The 20,269-nt window shown below is 35.3% G+C and overlaps 1 protein-coding gene across 1 annotated transcript in view; it reads right to left on the bottom strand.

Moving 5' to 3' along the window:
* Positions 1-6,595: 6,595 nt before the first annotated feature.
* The window catches only part of C9 (complement C9), a 78,781-nt gene continuing 65,107 nt past the window's right edge, over positions 6,596-20,269 (bottom strand). Inside the window, exons 10-11 of the mRNA XM_055246047.1 lie at positions 11,184-11,412; positions 6,596-7,689 (exon numbers count right to left, since the gene is read on the bottom strand). Coding sequence (XP_055102022.1) covers positions 7,655-7,689; positions 11,184-11,412 — 264 coding nt within the window. The 3' untranslated portion in view covers positions 6,596-7,654. The remainder of the gene's footprint in view (positions 7,690-11,183; positions 11,413-20,269) is intronic.

Below are 20,269 nucleotides of genomic sequence, written 5' to 3'. Positions count from 1 at the left end.
GACTTCCTCTTTTCCTAATTGAATACCCTTTATTTCTTTCTCCTGCCTTATTGCCCTGGCCAGAACTTCCAACGCTATGTTGAATAGGAGTGGTGAGAGAGGGCATCCCTGTCTTGTGCCAGTTTTCAAAGGGAATGCTTCCAGTTTTTACCGATTCACTATTATATTGGCTGTGGGCTTGTCATAGATAGCTCTTATTATTTTGAGATACGTCCTGTCAATACCTAATTTATTAAGAGTTTTTAGCATGAAGGGCTGTTGAATTTTGTCAAAGGCCTTTTCTGCATCTATTGAGATAATCGTGTGGTTTTTGACATTGGTTCTGTTTATATGCTGGATTATGTTTATTGATTTGCATATGTTGAACCAGCCTTGCATCCCAGGGATGAAGCCCACTTGATCGTGGTGGATAGGCTTTTTGATGTGTTGCTGGATTCGGTTTGCCAGTATTTTATTGAGGATTTTTGCATTGATATTCTTCAGGGATATTGGTCTAAAATTCTTTTTGTTGTGTCTCTGCCAGGCTTTGGTATCAGGATGATGCTGGCCTCATAAAACAAGTTAGGGAGGATTCCCTCTCTTTCTATTGATTGGAATAGTTTCATAAGGAATGGTATCAGCTCCTCCTTGTACCTCTGGAAGAATTCGGCTGTGAATCCGTCTGGTCCTGGACTTTTTTTGGTTGGTAGGCTATTAATTACTGCCTCAATTTCGGAGCCTGTTATTGGTCTATTCAGGGATTCAACTTCTTCCTGGTTTAGTCTTGGGAGAGTGTATGTGTCCAGAAATTTACCCATTTCTTCTAGATTTTCTAGTTTATTTGTGTAGAGGTGTTTATAGTATTACCTGATGGTAGTTTGTATTTCTGTGGGATCGGAGGTGATATCCCCTTTATCATTTTTTATTGCATCTATTTGATTCTTCTATTTTTTCTTCTTTGTTAGCCTTGCTAGTGGTCCATCAATTTTGTAGATCTTTTCAAAAAACCAGCTCCTGGATTCTTTGATTTTTTGAAGGGTTTTTTGTGTCTCTATGTCCTTCAGTTCTGCTCTGATCTTAGTTATTTCTTGCCTTCTGCTAGATTTTGAATGTGTTTGCTCTTGCTTCTCTAGTTCTTTTAATTGTGATGTTAGTGTGTCAATTTTAGATCTTTCCTGCTTTCTCTTGTGGGCATTTAGTGCTATAAATTTTCCTCTACACACTGCTTTGAATGTGTCCCAGAGATTCTGGTATGTTGTGTCTTTGTTCTCTTTGGTTTCAAAGAACATCTTTATTTCTGCCTTGATTTCATTATGTACCCAGTAGTCATTCAGGAGCAGGTTGTTCAGTTTCCATGTAGTTGAGTGGTTTTGAGTGAGTTTCTTAATCCTGAATTCTAGATTGATTGCACTATCGTCTGAGAGACAATTTGTTATAATTTCTGTTCTTTGACATTTGCTGAGGAGTGCTTTACTTCCAATGTGGTCAATTTTGGAATAGGTGTGGTGTGGTGCTGAAAAGAATGTATATTCTGTTGATGTGGGGTGGAGAGTTCTGTAGATGTCTATTAGGTCTGCTTGGTGCAGAGCTGAGTTCAATTCCTGGATATCCTTGTTAACTTTCTATCTTGTTGATCTGTCTTATGTTGACAGTGGGGTGTTAAAGTCTCCCATTATTATTGTGTGGGAATCTAAGTCTCTTTGTAGGTCACTCAGGACTTGCTTTATGAATCTGGCTGCTCCTGTATTGGGTGCATGTATATTTAGGATAGTTAGCTCTTCTTGTTGAATTGATCCCTTTACCATTATGTAATGGCCTTCTTTGTCTCTTTTGATCTTTGTTGGTTTAAAGTCTGCTTTATCAGAGAGTAGGATTGCAACCCCTGCCTTTTTTTGTTTTCCATTTTTTTGGTAGATCTTCCTCCATCCCTTTATTTTGAGCCTATGTGTGTCTCTGCACATGAGATGGGTCTCCTGAATACAGCACACTGATGGGTCTTGACTCTTTATCCAATTTGCCAGTCTGTGTCTTTTAACTGGAGCATTTAGCCCATTTACATTTAAGGTTAATATTGTTATGTGTGAATTTGTTCCTGTCATTATGATGTTAGCTGGTTATTTTGCTCATTAGTTGATGCAGTTTCTTCCCAGCCTTGATAGTCTTTACAATTTGGCATGTTTTTGCAGTGGCTAGTACTGGTTGTTCCTTTCCATGTTTAGTGCTTCCTTCAGGATCTCTTTTAGGGCAGGCCTGGTGATGACAAAATCTCTCAGCCTTTGCTTGTCTGTAAAGGATTTTATTTCTCCTTCACTTATGAAGCTTACTTTAGCTGGATATGAAATTCTGGGTTGAAAATTCTTTTCTTTAAGAATGTTGAATATTGGCCCCCACTCTCTTCTGGCTTATAGAGTTTCTGCCAAGAGATCAGCTGTTAGTCTGATGGGCTTCTCTTTGTGGGTAACCCGACCATTCTCTCTGGCTGCCCTTAACATTTTTTCCTTCATTTCAACTTTGGTGAATCTGACAATTACTTGTCTTGGAGTAGCTCTTCTCGAGGCGTATCTTTGTGGCATTCTCTGTATTTCCTGAATATGAATGTTGGCCTGCCTTGCTAGATTGGGGAAGTTCTCCTAGATAATATCCTGCAGAGTGTTTTCCAACTTGGTTCCATTCTCCCCATCACTTTCAGGTACACCAATCAGACGTAGATTTGGTCTTTTCACATAATCCCATATTTCTTTTTTTTTTTCCACATATTTACTTTTTATTGAATTTGTTAATGTTACAGAATTCTTGCACTGCCAAACCATGCCTGAGAATTCAAACAAATGATACAATGGACAGCCTCATCCACCCATCATACAGTATATTAAAACATATTTCTTGGAGGCTTTGTTCATTTCTTTTTATTCTTTTTTCTCTAAACTTCTCTTTTCGCTTCATTTCATTCATTTGATCTTCCGTCACTGATACCCTTTCTTCCAGTTGATAGAATCGGCTACTGATGCTTGCGCATTCATCATGTAGTTCTCGTGCCATGGTTTTCAGCTCCATCAGGTCCTTTAAGGACTTCTCCCATCAATTATTCTAGTTAGCCATTCGTCTAATCTTTTTTCAAGGTTTTTAACTTCTTTGCCATGGGTCCGAACTTCCTCCTTTAGCTCGGAGTAGCTTGATCTTCTGAAGCCTTCTTCTCTCAACTTGTCAAAGTCATTCTCTGTCCAGCTTTGTTCCGTTGCTGGTGAGGAGCTTCGTTCCTTTGGAGCAGGAGAGGCCCTCTGAATTTTAGAATTTTCAGTTTTTCTGCTCTGTTTTTTCCCCATCTTTGTGGTTTTATCTACCTTTGGTCTTTGATGATGGTGACGTACAGATGCGGTTTTGGTGTGGATGTCCTTTCTGTTTGTTAGTTTTCCTTCTAACAGTCAGGACCCTCAGCTGCAGGTCTGTTGGAGTTTGCTGGAGGTCCACTCCAGACCCTGTTTGCCTGGTTATCAGCAGCAGAGGCTGCAGAACAGTGGATATTGGTGAACAGCAAATGTTGCTGCCTGATTGTTCCTCTGGAATTTTTGTCTCAGAGGAGTACCTGGCCGTGTGAGGTGTCCGTCTGCCCCTACTGGGGGGTGCCTCCCAGCTAGGCTACTCAGGGGTCAAGGACCCACTTGAGGAGACAGTCTGCCCGTTCTCAGATCTCCAGCTGCATGCTGGGAGAACCACCACTCTCTTCAAAGCTGTCAGACAGGGACATTTAAGTCTGCAGAGGTTTCTGCTGCCTTTTGTTTGGCTATGCCCTGCCCCCAGAGGTGGAGTCTACAGAGGCAGGCAGGCCTCCTTGAGCTGTGGTGGGCTCCACCCAGTTTGAGCTTCCTGGCAGCTTTGTTCACCTGTTCAAGCCTCAGCAATGGCGGGTGCCCCTCCCCCAGCCTTGCTGCCGCCTTGCAGTTTGATGTCAGACTGCTGTGCTAACAATGAGCAAGGCTCCATGGGCTTAGGAATCTCTGAGCCAGGCGGGGGATACAGTCTCCTGGTGTGCCATTTGCTAAGACCATTGGAAAAGCGCAGTATTAGGCTGGGAGTGACCCGATTTTCCAGGTGCCGTCTGTCACCCGTTTCCTTGGCTAGGAATGGGAATTCCCTGACCCTTTGCGCTTCCCTGGTGAGGCGATGCCTTGCCCTGCTTCGGCTCACACTTGGTGCACTGCACCCACTCTCCTGCACCCACTGTCCGGCGAGCCCCAGTGAGAGGAACCCAGTACCTCAGTTGGAAATGCAGAAATCATTTGTCTTCTGCATCGCTCACACTGGGAGCTGTAGACTGGAGCTGTTCCTATTTGGCCAACGTGGCTCCACCCCTCTCTTTCTTCTTTCTTTCTTTCTCTTTCTTTCTTTTTTCTTTCTTTCTTTCTTTTTTTCTCTCTCTCTCTCTTTCTTTCTTCTTTCTTTCCTTTCCTTTTTCTTCCTTTCTTTCTTCCTTTCTTTCCTTCCCTTCCTTCCATCCTCCTTCCTTCTTCCTTCCTTCTCTCTTTCTTCTTCCTTCCTTCCTTCCTTCCTTCCTTCCTTCTTTCCTTCCTCCTCCCTCCCTCCCTCCTTTCTCCTTCCTTCTCTTTCTTTCTTTCTTTCTTTCTTTCTTTCTTTCTTTCTTTCTTTCTTTTCTTTCCTTTTTCTTTCTTCTTCTCTCTGTCTCTGTCTCTGCCTTTCCTTCCTTCCTTTCTTCATTCCCAGTTTTTGTCCCAACAGAAGATTAGGCCAAAAAAGTTGGAAAATACACTGATGTATCTAATGTCACAAATGTTGGAGTTATGCTTTGAAGATTTTTGACTGATAGTCCTGTGTTCTAATAATAGTAATAGCCACTATTACTGTTTATTTCTTTTCCAGTCGGTTACAGTATAAATGATCTCAGTAAATCAACCTAACAATTCTAGGAAAGAGATATTATTTTCCCTGAGCATATTTTAGGACTTAAGAGTTTAGTAACTTGCCCATTGTTAAATAGCCATGCCATCCCCTTTTCTTGGGCCATTTTGCTGCTCTTAGCATAATGGTAGGTAACAGGCATGAGGTGGGAGTGGAAGAGCAAAGGGTGGGGGCCAAATATCTGTCATAGGACAGATATTTGACTGTCCTGTGAATTATGTGTGTGTATATAAAAATTGTTTCATTAAGGAAAAAAACTGAACTAGGTTTTGATCAGCTCTCATGAGAATTGACTCACTTATCACAAGGAAAGCATGGGGGAAACTGCCCCTATGATCCAATCACCTCCCACCAGGTCCTTCCTTTGACACATGGGGATTACAATTGCAGATGAGATTTGGGTGGCAACACAAAGCCAGACCATATCATCTACCATTTTGGGCTGTTTTCCTAAGTAAATATTGGGAGACTAATTTAGGAGATGCTATTGCTGGGTCCCATTAAACAATCAAAAGGCCTTGCAGCGGAGACAATTGTGTAAAGCCAGGGTGAGAATGCTGACCCACATGTTGAACATTAGACAACAGGTGTATGTTGACTGTCTACTCTGTGATCAGTAGAATAAGTAAGTGACCTGAATTTTTAGTATAAAAAGGGAAAAGTGTAAAAATGTAGCAAGACTCTGAGCTTCCTTTATCTATCAGGCCCTAGTGGACATAAATACCCATCCCACTTCTCTAACTTCTTTTGATACTGGCTTCTTTCGATAGTGATTTAGTATAACGATTCAACTTTCTGGACTGGGCTTCACAGGGCTGTTGTTTTCACCTGTCCTTTTCCTTGAATTGGTGATGCACCCCCTCAGAGAGCATGTGGGGTAGGGGGCACCTATAATGCACTCCATTTGGGAAAACTAAGCTACATCTGCTCTCTCCAAACAACAGTCCACGCTGACACATGCTAGGCCTAGTAGGTCCTCATCTTTCCCGGTTTCTAGAGATTTTCCTTTAGTTTAGGCCTGGAGACTTTCTGCTCTGTGTTGATCACTGTTGAGCAGTTTCTGGTGTCTCAGTAGTGCTCCCTGCTGGAGATGCTCTATCATCAGATTTACCACCTTTGGCAAGAAGTTGGAGGACTCTCCATCAAGTGTGAACCTGGGCTGTTCCTGCTATTCATTACCCTAGAAAGGACTCTGATAAATCATGAAGCTAGCCCTAGGGGGTCTGGTCAAGGCTCAGCTCTTTTATTGTTTGACATTTGCAATTCCTAAGGGTGGAAGGAATTCTCAGGTGTTACTCTAATAACAGCCTTGAGCCAGATGCTCTCCATCAAAAACTCTCTCAATAGTAGATTGTTCAAGAATAGAGTTCAGTATTTATACACATTTAACAAATATTACTCCTAATTCACACAGTGTTTTGAAGGGCAGGGGACAGGACTTCTCTGGAGCTCCCAGGGCAAATGCAAGACTCTTAAGGGCCAGGGCACGTTTATTAGCACAATCTCCATATCATACCTAACATATTAAAATATATCCCACATCCAGTAATCTTTTTATTTGCTATTTAAAAACAATTTTAAAAATTATTTTTAAGAATTTTGCTTTTGAAATTATTTTCATGTAGGTAATTTAGTTACTGTTATCTCCCAGCAATCAAATGCGTTCTTGAGAATTTCTGCCAAGTGAGAGAAAGTAACATAATTTATTTATAAATGTGTGAAATGTTTATTAATGGTAACAATAACGTTAACATGATACATGCTGATGTTTAAGCATTTATTAATTTTGATTTTGCATTTTTTTATTTTGATATATTTTTCCTCTTTTCTTTCTTTCTTTCCTTTTTTTAAAGAGTTCTCAGACCTTTTCAAAAGGTCGCAGACCCCAAGTATCATGTTCTCTAATGAATAAGATTGTACAACCAAAGTTAATCAGCTTATCAGGTAGGTAACCTTACCTTATACAACTCATAAGGCTAGGTATTAAGTTGGACTATATAAAATTGATGGTTTTTTTTGTAAAATATGATCAAACAGAAGCAATTTCACATAATTTAAACTAATAGTTTATGTTTATTCTATTCTGCTACTGAACACTATATATTATTCCTTTCATCTAACTGGATTTTTGTACCCATTAACCAACTCCTCTTTATCTCCCTTCCCTCCTCTGGTAAACTAGTAGTTTTTGGTTACAAATGTAACACATTTTTCCCCTTGGACACATAGATTTAAATGATAGAGCTAAGACTAGTAAAAGCAACTGCTGTGCAGGTGGCTGGTGCTCAGTATTTGCTGAATGAATGTATGCACACCTAAGCAAATAACCAAAGCAAACATAGCAATGTAAATAAGAGTTCAATTGCATGGTACAGACATGTGGTCATGGACCTGGCAGAATATGTTAACCATACAAAGCAGTTTGAAAATTACTTTGAAGTTTTTTAAACCAACATTCTGTTTTTAATTTAATTTTGTTTTTTTTTTAGAAGAGATTGGCATTTTCCATGGGAGAAAGCAGTTCTGGTGTATATCACTGTTGACTCCTCATTAGGGAATAAAAAATGGAAACATCACAGGAGTTTAAGGAAGAAAAGTTTTAAAAAAAATTATAGACATAAGAGAGAAGAGACTTCAGAAGTTGGTAGGATTTTCACGAAGCATGTTGCTATTTACTTGGCATCTAAGATTATCTTCAGGGGCAGGATCTGAAGGTGCTAGTGTTCTTTTCTTCCACTGGAGCTCGGAGAAGCCAACAGCTCTATTTTTCATTGGGGAAGTCTAGGGCTGGCAATCCTAGAGAAAACAAACGAGTATCAAATCTTAATCATCAATAGGATTTTACTTTGGGTCCATACACTCATCCACTTTTTCACCTTCTTATCTTGTTGCACCATGTTGTGCATACTGTCTAGGTATTGGGAATAGAATGTGGTTTAAGGTACAGGCACATTTTCATACTAGAAAGGGCTATTTATCTTGTATACAGAGAGTCAATGTGAGTAGTGCTGGAAAAACAGAAGGAAAGTTCTCAGGCAGCATAGATAGAGAACTGATTCCTGGAGAAATTGGAGAAGGTTTCATCAAAGATATGCTAATTGGACTGGGTTCAAAATAGAGGTTTTTAACCCTGGCTAAAGATTAGAATAACCAGTAGAGTTTTTAAAAATTCAAAAAACAAAAAATCCATGCCCAGGCAGGATCTACCATAGCTGCTTTTGTTTAATTGGCTTAGGATAGACATCTGTTTTGTTTTGTTTCTTTTTTTTTTCCTTTAAGGAAGTGAACCAGATGAATCCAATGACCAACCTGGTTGAGAGCCATTGGCCTAGGAGTAGAAACACACACAAGGAATAAGGGAGAAGGAGGTTCGGTTAGTTGAGGGAGAGAAAGTTGGAAGCATTCCAGGCTAAGTAAATGGTATAGAAAAAGAAAGATGATGGGTTACGGTTTTCAATCTCATCATGGGAGTAGGCTAGTGTAAATTGGAAACTAGAACATTCTATGTCAAAATGGATGCTTGGAAGATCTACCTTGAGGGAAAAATTCAGCAAGAAAATGTCTAATGTCTCAGCAAGAAGCTGTGGGCGATCCTGGGTCAGGTTTGAAAGGTCAACCAAACAACGCCTAGTGATCAAAGATAATTTTATATATTGGGGAAGGGACCTTGATGTTCATTATCTATGAAATACAACATATGGAACCCGAACAAAGAACTTTACATAAAAATCTAGTGCAAGACTGATGAAAATGATAGGACCTCCTAAGAAACAAACTAACCCTAGGAATATGTTCATTACCCATGGAAGACAAGGTTTCCACAGGAAATAATTCCCACCAAAAACTAAGCCTATAATAAAAAATCACTAAATACTGAAGAAAGCATAATATGCCATGAGAATGAATTGGTAGACTTAGCAGAGAATTGCACTGCAGAACAATTTGAAAGAAGTCCATGAAGATATATTTAACATGCTGAAAGATATAAAGGTAGGAAAATAATCCAGTAAACTAGACAAGAGAAAAAACTAGAGAAAAGAAAATTGAAAAATAACCAAATCGAAATTTTAGAAAAATACTTTTAAAATAATCTCAGTAGTTCAGCAAATGGATCGACTATACAAAGTTGAATAAAATAATTGGAAAATTAGAAGATAGAACTAAAGAAATCACAGAGAAATCAGCAGAATAGTCTACATAGAGAGAAATAGGTAGAAAATAGAAGTTCCAAGTACCAAGTAGTATACATTTTTGGAGAGTGAGAGTTTTTTTTGGAATGCAAAGCACTAGATTGAGACTTTAGGCAGATGAGAGACAGAGTTAGCATACATTTATAAATCAATCATTCTAAAATTTAAATTAAATTCTAACTTGCGTATTTTGTAACATGATTGAGTTTCTAAGTCATTTGCTGAGAAGTGTAAAAAATTCGTAAAATATTAAAAATTTATACTGTAAGTGATGAAAGTATGGTTGAATGACAAACGAGGCTGTGAACCTTTGCTACGTAATTGTTTTAGAATTCTGTTTCAGGAAAATGTATTTGTTCAAACAATGATTGCCAAAGAAAGTTAATCTTAATAGCTAATCTTGTGATATTAACACTTGGACTAAGTCTCACTTATCTATTAGGAGTCTGAATAATTCTACCAGAATGAAATACTAAGCATAAACTCTTAGGATTAGAAACATGGCTAAAGTCGTGTTTACTTGTAGGAAGTAAAATAGTTTAATTAAGTCCTATTTGTCTATTTTTGTTTCTATTGTATTTGCTTTTGAGGTTTTAGTTATAAGTTATTTGTCTAGTGTCTAGGCCAATGTCCAGAAGAGTTTTTCCTAGATTTTCCTCTAGGATTTTTATAGTTTCAGATCTTACATTTAAGTCTTTAATCTATCTCGAGTTAATTTTTGTATATGGTAAGAGAATAGAGATGATTTCTCAAAAAATTAAAAATAGGACTACCACTCAACTCAACAGTCCCACTAATGAGTATCTACCAAGAGGAAAATAATCTTTATATGAAAAAGATGCCTGCACACATATGTTTACTGCAGCACATATTTTTATGTGCAATTGCACATATTTACAATACATATTTACAATAGCAAAGTCATGGAATCAACTTTCATGTCCATCAATGGATGACTGGATAAAGAAAATGTGGTACATATGCACCATAGAATACTATTTATCCATAAAAGAGAATGAAATCATGTCTTTTGGAGCGACATGCATGGAGCTGGAGGTCATTATCCTAAGTGAAATAACCCAGAAAAGGAAAATCAAATACCACATGTTCTCGCTTGTAAGTGGGAGCTAAACAATGGGTATGTATGGACGTAAAGAAGGAAATAATAGACAGTGGGGACTCCAAAAATGGCGAGGATGGGAGGGGCATGAGGGTTGAAAAATTACCTGTTGGGTACAATGTTCACTATTTGGGTGATGGGTACACCAGAGGCCCAAAGCTTACCGTTATGCAATATATCCTTGTAACAAACCTCCGCATGTACCCTTTAAATTCATAATAAAAATGTTTTTAATGTAAAATAATATGTTTCCTTATAATTAGCTTTAAAATGCAATATAGAATCTCAGCTTTTAAAAACACCAATACAGTTAAAAATGCAAAATAAAAATCTAGTGAATATCATTTATATAAAATTTAAAAGTATACAAAACAATATCACATATTTTTCATTGGTACATACATATTTAGTACAAGCACAAAAATATGAACTGGAAAGATACATACTAACTTAATGAAAGTGACTGTATCTAAGTAGTAGAAGAGAGAAAAGGCAATAGAATTTTTTTGGAGGGCGGGGATGTGGTACAAAGTAATTAATTGGATGTATTATTGTTGCTTCTTAAAAAAGAGTTTTGAAGTATATATGTCTATGTCTATACACATAAACACATATATATGCAAAGTATATATGATATATATGTATTAACATTCATCAATTCTAGATAGTGAATACCTGATGTTTGTTATATTTCTATAAACCTTCCATAAGAATATTTTTATAATTAAAGAGTAATACAATAATTATAATTTATTTATTTATAATTCTATCTTAAGATATACAAGTAGAATATGTAGAATATGTTAAAATGACACATAAAGGCTGATTTACCCATTTTCACTATTCACTCAATCTTATCCTCTGTTTATATTTATAAATCTAGAGATTTAGTACAAACTAATTCAAGAGCTAGTTTTCAAATTAGATAACCCCAAAGTGCATATTTTTGTCTTTAATCACATCAAATAAATTGTCCTCACCTTCAGAAATTTTTTGTTTACTGATTTCACAGGCAATTCCCTCAAATTTGAATGGGCAGGCACACAAACACTTTCCATCCATTAGAATCACTGTGCCTCCATTTTGGCACGTGTGGCATTTTCTTACACTAAATTCATTGATATAGTCTTCAATGGCTCTTTCCAAGTTTTGTTTCTTTAGGTGTGCATTTCTCATTTTCACTGGAACCAGATTATATATAGGAGACAGCTAAAAGAAAGCAAAACATTTAATTTTAGGTCCTTTTTAACTGTGAGAACTTGTAGAATACACTTTACTTAATTATTCATTCACTGATTCATTAATTCAACAAAGGCTTATTGAATGTATATTATTGCCAGATGTGATGTTAGATTTTAAACAATCAAAACTAGTCAAGATGTCTGCTATCAGGGAGGTCATATTATGGAGTTAAGGAGATTGATATTAATAAAATAATGATGCATAAATTTCAAGTAGAAACTGTGATAGGTGCTACAAAAAAACCAGGTATATGTGCTTTAAAAATGAACAACTGAGGGACTTAAACTTCTGGCTTGATCATTTGTTGACATATTATTTTGTGAATTGTTTTTGCTGCCTTCTTTCTTCTCTTCCAGAAGGTAACCAGATGCTTGCTATCTCTTGCCTAAGAGGAGGTTTGTGTGCAAGGCCAAGTCCAGAATGCCCCTGAAGGCAACCTTTTTCTTATTTCTTTCTTGTTTTTTTTTTTTTTCTTTAAAAGTCTAAATACATTGAGAAACTTTTGCTGAGGGAAGGAATATAGAAGAATGCCACCAAGGAAAGAGATTCCTCCAGAATAGAAAGGGGATAGAAGTTAGTATATACCTCAAGTAACAGGAAACCATAGCTAGATATTTAGCAGCTATTTTGGGAGATAGCAGGACCTGTGGGGTGCCTTAAGGAAGCTGCATATGAAGTATCAGGAATCCAGTCTTGTCAGTGATTTCCATTTGCAAGCCTGGCATGGAGGGCTTGAAAATATTTGACTTCTAGTGAACATGTGAGCCTGAACAGTAAGGTTATTGAGGTGACTACGATGAACTAAAGACATATGTAAATTATATCTCCATTTCCCAGACGGAAGTGTTAGGATTCTTGTACCAATTTAGACAACAGGGAAAAAATTTTCTGAGTCCCATCCAACGAATAAATGAAAGGTGAATTTTCTAGCAACATGGAGGGACATGATCTCAAAATCAAATTTAATTAGAAGTAAAGAAAATGAAGTAAAAGTATTTATTTGGCACACTCAAATTCCTGCAGTAAGATACACAGTTGCTACACTGAAATCAAGGAAGTTTGGAAAGCTTTGACAATAAATATTGAGCTGAGATTTGAAGGTGTTAAGGCAGAGAGAAGACTATTCCAGGCATACAGTAAAGAATTTTGAAAGTTTTTAAATGGAGGAGGAAGTTGGGAAGATGTTGTTCCAAAGATATAAAATTTTAGTTAGATAGAAGGGGTAAGTTCAGAAGATCTATTGTGCAGCTTGATGATCATAGAAAAAAATTAAAAAGTTCTTATAATGGAGATATCATAACATATATAGGGAAATGTATATGTTCACTTAATTTAAGCAAATTCAATTGTGTAACTAGCAAGAGCTGTTTGAGTGAATAAACTGTTAGAAATAGAAGCACTTTGGTGGCAGAGCACTTTTAAACAAGAGACCACAAAACTTAAAAGAAATGAGAATCTAAAGAGCCCAGAGCTAAAACAAACAAACAAACAAAAACAAAAAACAAACCAAAAAAACCCCACAAATTCCTGCAGAAGAATAATGATGGATTAAATAGTGTGGACTCATTTTTTCCCTAAGGACAATGAGAAAAGCTAAACAAAATAAAACCAAATATTTTTTTAAAAACTGCTAAAAGGCCCTGGGGAACTAATAAGAAAATAAAAAATCACTGATCTAAGATCTGGGAGGAGGTGGAAATCCAAGAGGTGGGCCCAGTATTCTAGGGCTACTAGTCCTCTTGACACATTTCCTAATTCAGCAAGAGGTAGTAGAGAGACTAGGAGGTAGAGCAACACATTACTGGGCTGAGGAAAAAACACTGGAATTCAGGTCAACCAAGGTAAACATGCTATACTTTGATTTGGGGACTAAGAGGGAAGTGGAAGTAGGAGAGCTCTGGCAGAAACTGTAGCCCAGTTTGGATTAAAATAATCTTGGATCATTAGTGGGGATCCTAGAAGCTTTTCAAATATAAATATATATGTTTGGAAGATTATATAAATACACAAAATTATCCCAGGCATCAGGCTACTCCTATAACAATTTTAAGTACAGTATTTAGCCCATGGTAAAAATAACTAGGCACACAAGGAAATAAGACAACATGAATGAGACCAATGGAAATAATGGAAAATAGAAACAGCTATGGTGGCTGCCAATGTTTGTGCTATCAGACTTCAAACAATTATCAGACTTTAAACCAACTGTTTGCATAAACAGGGAGATAAGAGACAAGACTGAAAATTTTAGCAAAGAACTGGAAGTTATTAAAAATAAATTTAAAAAAACAAATATTAGAACACAAATTAATGAATTAGTTAAATAGCAAATGTGATAAAACTGCAGCAATTTAATGAATTGCAATATAGGTAAGAAGAAAATATTGACAATAAAGCATGAAGAGACAAAAGGATGGGATACACAGAAAGAGGGCAGGAAACATAAGTGATAGTGTGGGAAGGGAAAAGATCCATGTATTTTGAACCCCAGAAGGAGAACAAAGGACAGAATAAACAAGAAGCAATATTTGAAAAGCTAATGACTGAGAGAATATTCCAGACCTGGTGAAAAACAACAAGATATGAATAAAAACTATAGTTAAAAATAATTTTGCACCTAGGTATTATCAGAGAAAACTTGCTAAAAAAAAAAAAAAAACCCAAAGATAATGGAGAAAATCTTAAAAACAGTTTAGTAAAAAGCCTTAGTATTTTGAAAGTAGGCTAAATTTGACTTTACTAGATACAATCAATAATATTATAAAGAGTCAAATGGAAATGTAAAAAATAAAAAGCATGGTAAAAGAGATGAAAAATATCTTTGATGAGTTTGTCAGTAGATTTGACACAGCAAAGGAAAGAATCAGTAAACTTGATAAAAGGTTGGTAGAAATTAGCCAAATTAAAGTACAAAGAGATAAAAGAGTTGAAGGGAAGGAACCCAGAACTGAGCAGCCAAGAGTGTGGGGCAATATGAAAGAGACTAGCACATGTATTACTGGAATCCTTGAAAAAAGTGAAGAGGTTAGAAGAAGGGGTTGAGAAGGGGAGAGAAAGATAATGTGATTGTGGCAGAAGAAATATTTGAAGACATAACAACCAAGAATTTTTCAAAAGTAATTAAATAATCAAACCATAGACTCCAGAAATTTAGGGAACTTCAAGCAGAATAAAAATAAACATCCATATACATCTCATTCAAACTGTGGAAAACCAAAGATTAAAATGAAATCTTTAAGGTGATGACAATAAAGGGAAATGCTACAAGCAGAAGGTCAAAGATAAGAGTTACAGCATACTGCTTATTTAAAAACTATGCAAGCCAGAAGACAAAGGGGTAATATCTTTAAGTACTGAAAGACAAAAAAAAAAAAAAAAAAAAAAAAACTCACACAAACTGTAAACCTAGAATTTTATGCCTAATGAAATGTCATTGAAAAAAATAATTTTTTTTTCAGGGAAGCAAAAGCCAAGAGAATTTGATACTAGCAGACGTGCACTAAAAGAAATGCCAGAGGAAATTTTTCAGGCAGAAGAATTACCACAAAGAACTGAAATTTGGACCTACATAAAGTAATCATGAGCTCTGAGCATAACGAAAATGAAGGCAAAAATATACCTTTCTAGTTTTAATTGCTCTAACATATATTATCTACAGCAAATGTTGTTGCATTGTAGTATGAGTTTATAGTGTACGTAAAAATTTTTTTAAAAAGTGTGTAAAATATACATACACTGTAAACTCATGATACAATATGATAAAAATAGTGTTAAAAATGGGAGGGAGGATTTGGAAATATAGTGTTGTATTTGTTTTACACTACACATAAGGCAGCATAATATTATTTGAAGGCAGACTATGATAAATTAAGGATGTATATTGTGAATTATATGTTATAGAGTAAAAAATATTTTTTAAAAGAGACATGAGTAATATGTCAATACTGGAAATAAAATGGAATCACATAACATACTGAATAAAAAAGAATAGTCAGGACAAGAAAGGAACAATGTAATGAATAAACAAGATTTAACTGAAATGTTAAAGAGAGAGTGCTGGAGTTCAGGGGAAAGAAGAAAGGCATCTGTGGTGGTTGGAAGCCCAGGGGGTCTTACATGCCCAGATTACTACAGAAAGCCATTCAACTGCAAAGATAAACAACTAGGAAGGAAAAAAGAAACAAAAGATATTCAAAATAACCAGAAAACAATCAATAAAAAGACAGGGGTAAGTCCTCACCTATCAATAATAACCTTGAAGGTAAAAAAATTAAATTCCCCATTTAAGAGATATAGATAGCCTAAATGGACAAAAAGAAATAATAGCCAACCATATGTTCCCTATAAGAAACTCACTTCACCTGTAAAGACATACATACATGGAATGTGAAGGATGGAAAAAGATATTTCATGTAAAGGTAAACCAAAAGCAAGCAAGAGTAGCTATGCTTATATCAGACAAAGCAGACTTCAAGTCAAAAACTGTAAAAAGGAGAAAAAGAATAACATTATATAATAATAAAGGGATCAATTCAGCAAGAAAATATAACAATTTTAAATATATACGCACCCACCAATGAAGCACCCAGATACATAAAGCAAATATTAGATCTAAAGTGAAACAATAAAATAATATTTGGGTACTTCAACATTTCACTGTCAGCATTGGAGAGATTATCTAAACAGAAAAATCAAAAATCCAAGAACACAGGATTTAAGCTGCACCATAGACCAAATGAACCTAACAGACATTTACAGAACTTTTTGCCCAAGAGCTGCAGAGGACCCATTCTTTTTATCAGTGCGTGGAAAATTTCCAAGATTAATCATATGTTAGAAAACATAACAAGTCTCAAAAAAATGTTATAAATTGAAATTATATTAAATACCTTCTCAGACCACATGGAATAAAACCAGAAGTCAATAATCAGGGAAACTTTGGAAACTATACAAATACATGGAAATTAAACAACATGCTCCTGAATGACCATTAAATCAATTAAGAGATTAAGAAGGAAATGTTTTAAATTTCTTGAAATAAATGAAAATAGAAACAGAACATACCAAAACTGACGATACACAGAAAAGGCAGTAGTAAGAGGGAAGTTTATAGAAATCAATGTCTACTTCAAAAATCTAGAAAGCTTTGAAGTAAACACTTTAATGATACATTTCAAGGAGCTAGAAAAGCAAGAACAAACCAAACCCCAAAATAGTAGAAGGAAGGAGATAATAATGATCGGAGCAGAAATAACCAAATTGAGACTGAAAACAAATACAAGGGATTAATGAAACAAAAAGTTGATTAAAAGTTTTTATTTTAAAAGAAAGACAAAATAAACAAACAATAGCTAGACTAAGAAAAAGAAAAAAGAAGCCCCAAATAAATAAAATCAGAAACAAAAATAGAGACATCACAACAGATACCACAGAAACACAAAGGGTCATTAGATACTGCTATGAACAACTATAAGCCAATGAATGTAAAAACCTAGAGAAAAATGGATAAATTTCTAGACACATACAACCTCTCGAGTTTGAACCAAGAATAAATAGAATACCTGAATAGCCTAATAATAAGTAAAGAGATTGAAGCTGTAATAAAGTCTTTCACCAAAGAAAGGTCCAGGACCAGATGGCTTCAATGTTGCATTCTACCAAATCTTCGAACAAGAATTAACACTAATTCTTCTCAAAAATTTTTTTAAAGACTGAAATGAAGGGAACTCTTCCTAACTCATTTTATGAGACCAGCATAACCCTGATATCAAAACCAGACAAGGACACAACACACACAAAAAACCCATAGACCAATATCCCCAATGAACATAGATGCAAAAGTCCTCTACAAAATATTAGCATACTGATGGCAATAATACATCAAAAAGATAATACCGCATGATCAAGTGGGCATGATTTATCCGAGAAATAGTTCAACATATGGAAATCAATAAATGAGAAACATCACATCAGCAACATTATGAACAGAAACCATGTGATCATCTCAATAGATGCAGAAAAACCATTTGATAAAATTTAGCATCTCTTCATGATACAAATTCTCAATAAATTAGGTATAGAATAAAAGTAATTAAACACAATAAAGGCCATATATGACAAACCCACAGCCAACATCATACTGAATGGGAAAAAGCAGAAAGTTCTCCCTGTAAGAACTGAAACAAAGATACCCACTCTCACCACCCTTATTTAACATAGCACTGGAAATCCGAGCCAGAGCAATTAGGCAAGAGAAAGAAATAAAGGACACTTAATTGGAAAAGAGGAAGTTAAATTGTCCCTGTTTGCAGAAGACATGATCTTATATGTGGAAAATCCTAAAGACTCTACGAAAATACACTTAGAACTGACAATCGACTTTAGTAAATCTGCAGAATATAAAATCAACATGCAACAATCAGTAACATTACTATTAAAGAACAAACTAGCCAAAAAAGAATGCAAAAAGTCAATACCATTTACAATAGCTACAAAAGAAGATACTTAGGAATAAATTTAACCAAGGATGTAAAAGAAAAACTATGAAACACTATTGAAAGAAATGAAAGAGGTTACAAACAAATGGAAAGAAATCCCACGCTCCAGGCTTCGGCCTTACTACCAAAAACAATCTACAGATTCAGTGCAATCTCTATCAAAATGACAATGACATTCCTCACAAAAATTGAAAAAAAAATCTTAAAATTTATGTAGAACCACAAAGACCCCAAATAGCCAAAGCAATCTTAAACAAACAACAACAACAAAAAAACAAAGCTAGGAATATCACATTATTGGATCTCGAAATATATTACAAAGCTGTAGTAACCAAATCAGCATTGTACTGCCATAAAAACAGACACATAAGCAAATGGAACAGAATAGAGAACCAGAAATTAATATATCTATCTACAGTCAACTAATTTTTGACAAAAGTACCAAGAAAAATAACTGGTTTCTTTTCAATCTTTTCAATAAATTGTGCTAGGAAAAACTGTCCATATGCAGAAGAATAAAATTAACCCCCCACTTTTTGTCCTATAAAAAATCAACCCAGTATAGAATACTTTATTGCAAGACCTAAAACTGTAAAACTACTAGAAGAAAACATAAGGGAAATGCTTCAGGACATGGGTCAGGGAAAAGATTTTCTGAATAGGATCTCAAAAGCACAGGGAACAGAAGCAAAAATACACAAATGGTTTATATCCAATTGAAAAGCTTCTGTACAGCAAATAAAACAATCAACACGCGACCTGCAGAATGGGGAAAAATATTTTCAAACTATGCATCTGACAGGAGACTAATATCCAGAATTTAGAAAGAACTCAAACAACTAACAACAACAAAATAAATAATCTGATTGAAGAATAAACAAATGATCTGAAGAGACATTTTGCAAAAGAACACATACAAAAGGCCAAAAAGTATATTTAAAAATGTTCAATATCAAACGGATAAAAATAAACAATGCCGGCAAGGATGTGGAACAAAAGGAACTCATAAGACTGTTGGTGAGAATGTAAACTATATAGTCACTATGTAGAACTATATGAAGGTTCTTTTGAAAACTATAAACACAACTATCATATGATCCAGCAATTCCAATACTGGCATTTATCCAAAGGAAAGAAAATAAGTATATTAAAGAGACTTCTGCACCCTTCTGTTTATTGCAGCATTATTCACAGTGGCCACATGGATAAATAAATAATGTATTTTTTCTTTTTAAGGAAAATAATGCATGTACACAATGGAATACTATTAAGCCATAAAAAATAACAAAATCTTGTCATTTGTGGCCACATAGATGGAACTGGAGGATATTATGTTAAGTGAAATAAGCCAGAAAGAGAAAGCTAAACACCACATGTTTTCACTTATATGTGGAAGCTAAAAAAAAAAAAGCTGATCTCATAGCTGTAAAAAGTAGAACAGAGGATACTAGAGGTTGGGAAGGGTAGGGGAAAGACAATACAATAAAGGCCATATATGACAAAACCACAGCCAACTTCACACTGAATGGGAAAAAGCACACTAAATGGGATATTTGTTAAAAGATACAACATTACAACTACATAGGAGGAATAAGTTCTAGTGCTCTATGGACATTGTAGGATTACTATAGTTGACAATTATGTGTTATTATACATAGTTTCAGGTATCTAGAAGAAGAATATTGAATGTTCCCAACACCAATAAATGACAAATGTTTGAGATGATGGATACACTAATTACCCTGATCTGATAACTATACATTATCATTATCAAAATATCACTATGTACCCCATAAGTATGTACAATTCTTATATGTCAGTTTAAAAAAGAAATGTTGGAAATGAGCAAAAAGGAGACAAACATTATATACAACAAATAAAAACAACTAGCAAGTACAGATTTCAATTTAACTGTTTCATTAATTACATTAAATGCAAATGGATTTAATACACTAATTAAAATACAGATAGTTGCTTTAGATAAAAATAGCAAGACCCAACTATATACTGTCTCTGAGAAACTCACTTTAAATACAAAGATGTAGATAGGTTCAAAGTAAAAGGATGGAAAAAGTTATCCCATACAACATTAATTAAATGGAACCTCCTTGGCTGTATTACCATACAACAAATTCTTAACAAATAATATTGTTAGGAATAAAAAGATGAAGTTTTCAATATACAAAGAAGATATATAATCTAAATGTGTATGCATCCAATGATAGAACTTTAAAATACATAAAGCTCAAACTGATAGAACTGAAAAGAGAAATAGTAAATATACCTAGACATTTCCAAGTTCTGCTCTCTATAATTGAAAGAGGAAG

Source organism: Symphalangus syndactylus, chromosome 16 (assembly GCF_028878055.3).
Source record: "Symphalangus syndactylus isolate Jambi chromosome 16, NHGRI_mSymSyn1-v2.1_pri, whole genome shotgun sequence".
Lineage (NCBI taxonomy): Eukaryota > Metazoa > Chordata > Mammalia > Primates > Hylobatidae > Symphalangus > Symphalangus syndactylus.
This window is presented reverse-complemented; position numbering and strand designations above follow the sequence as displayed.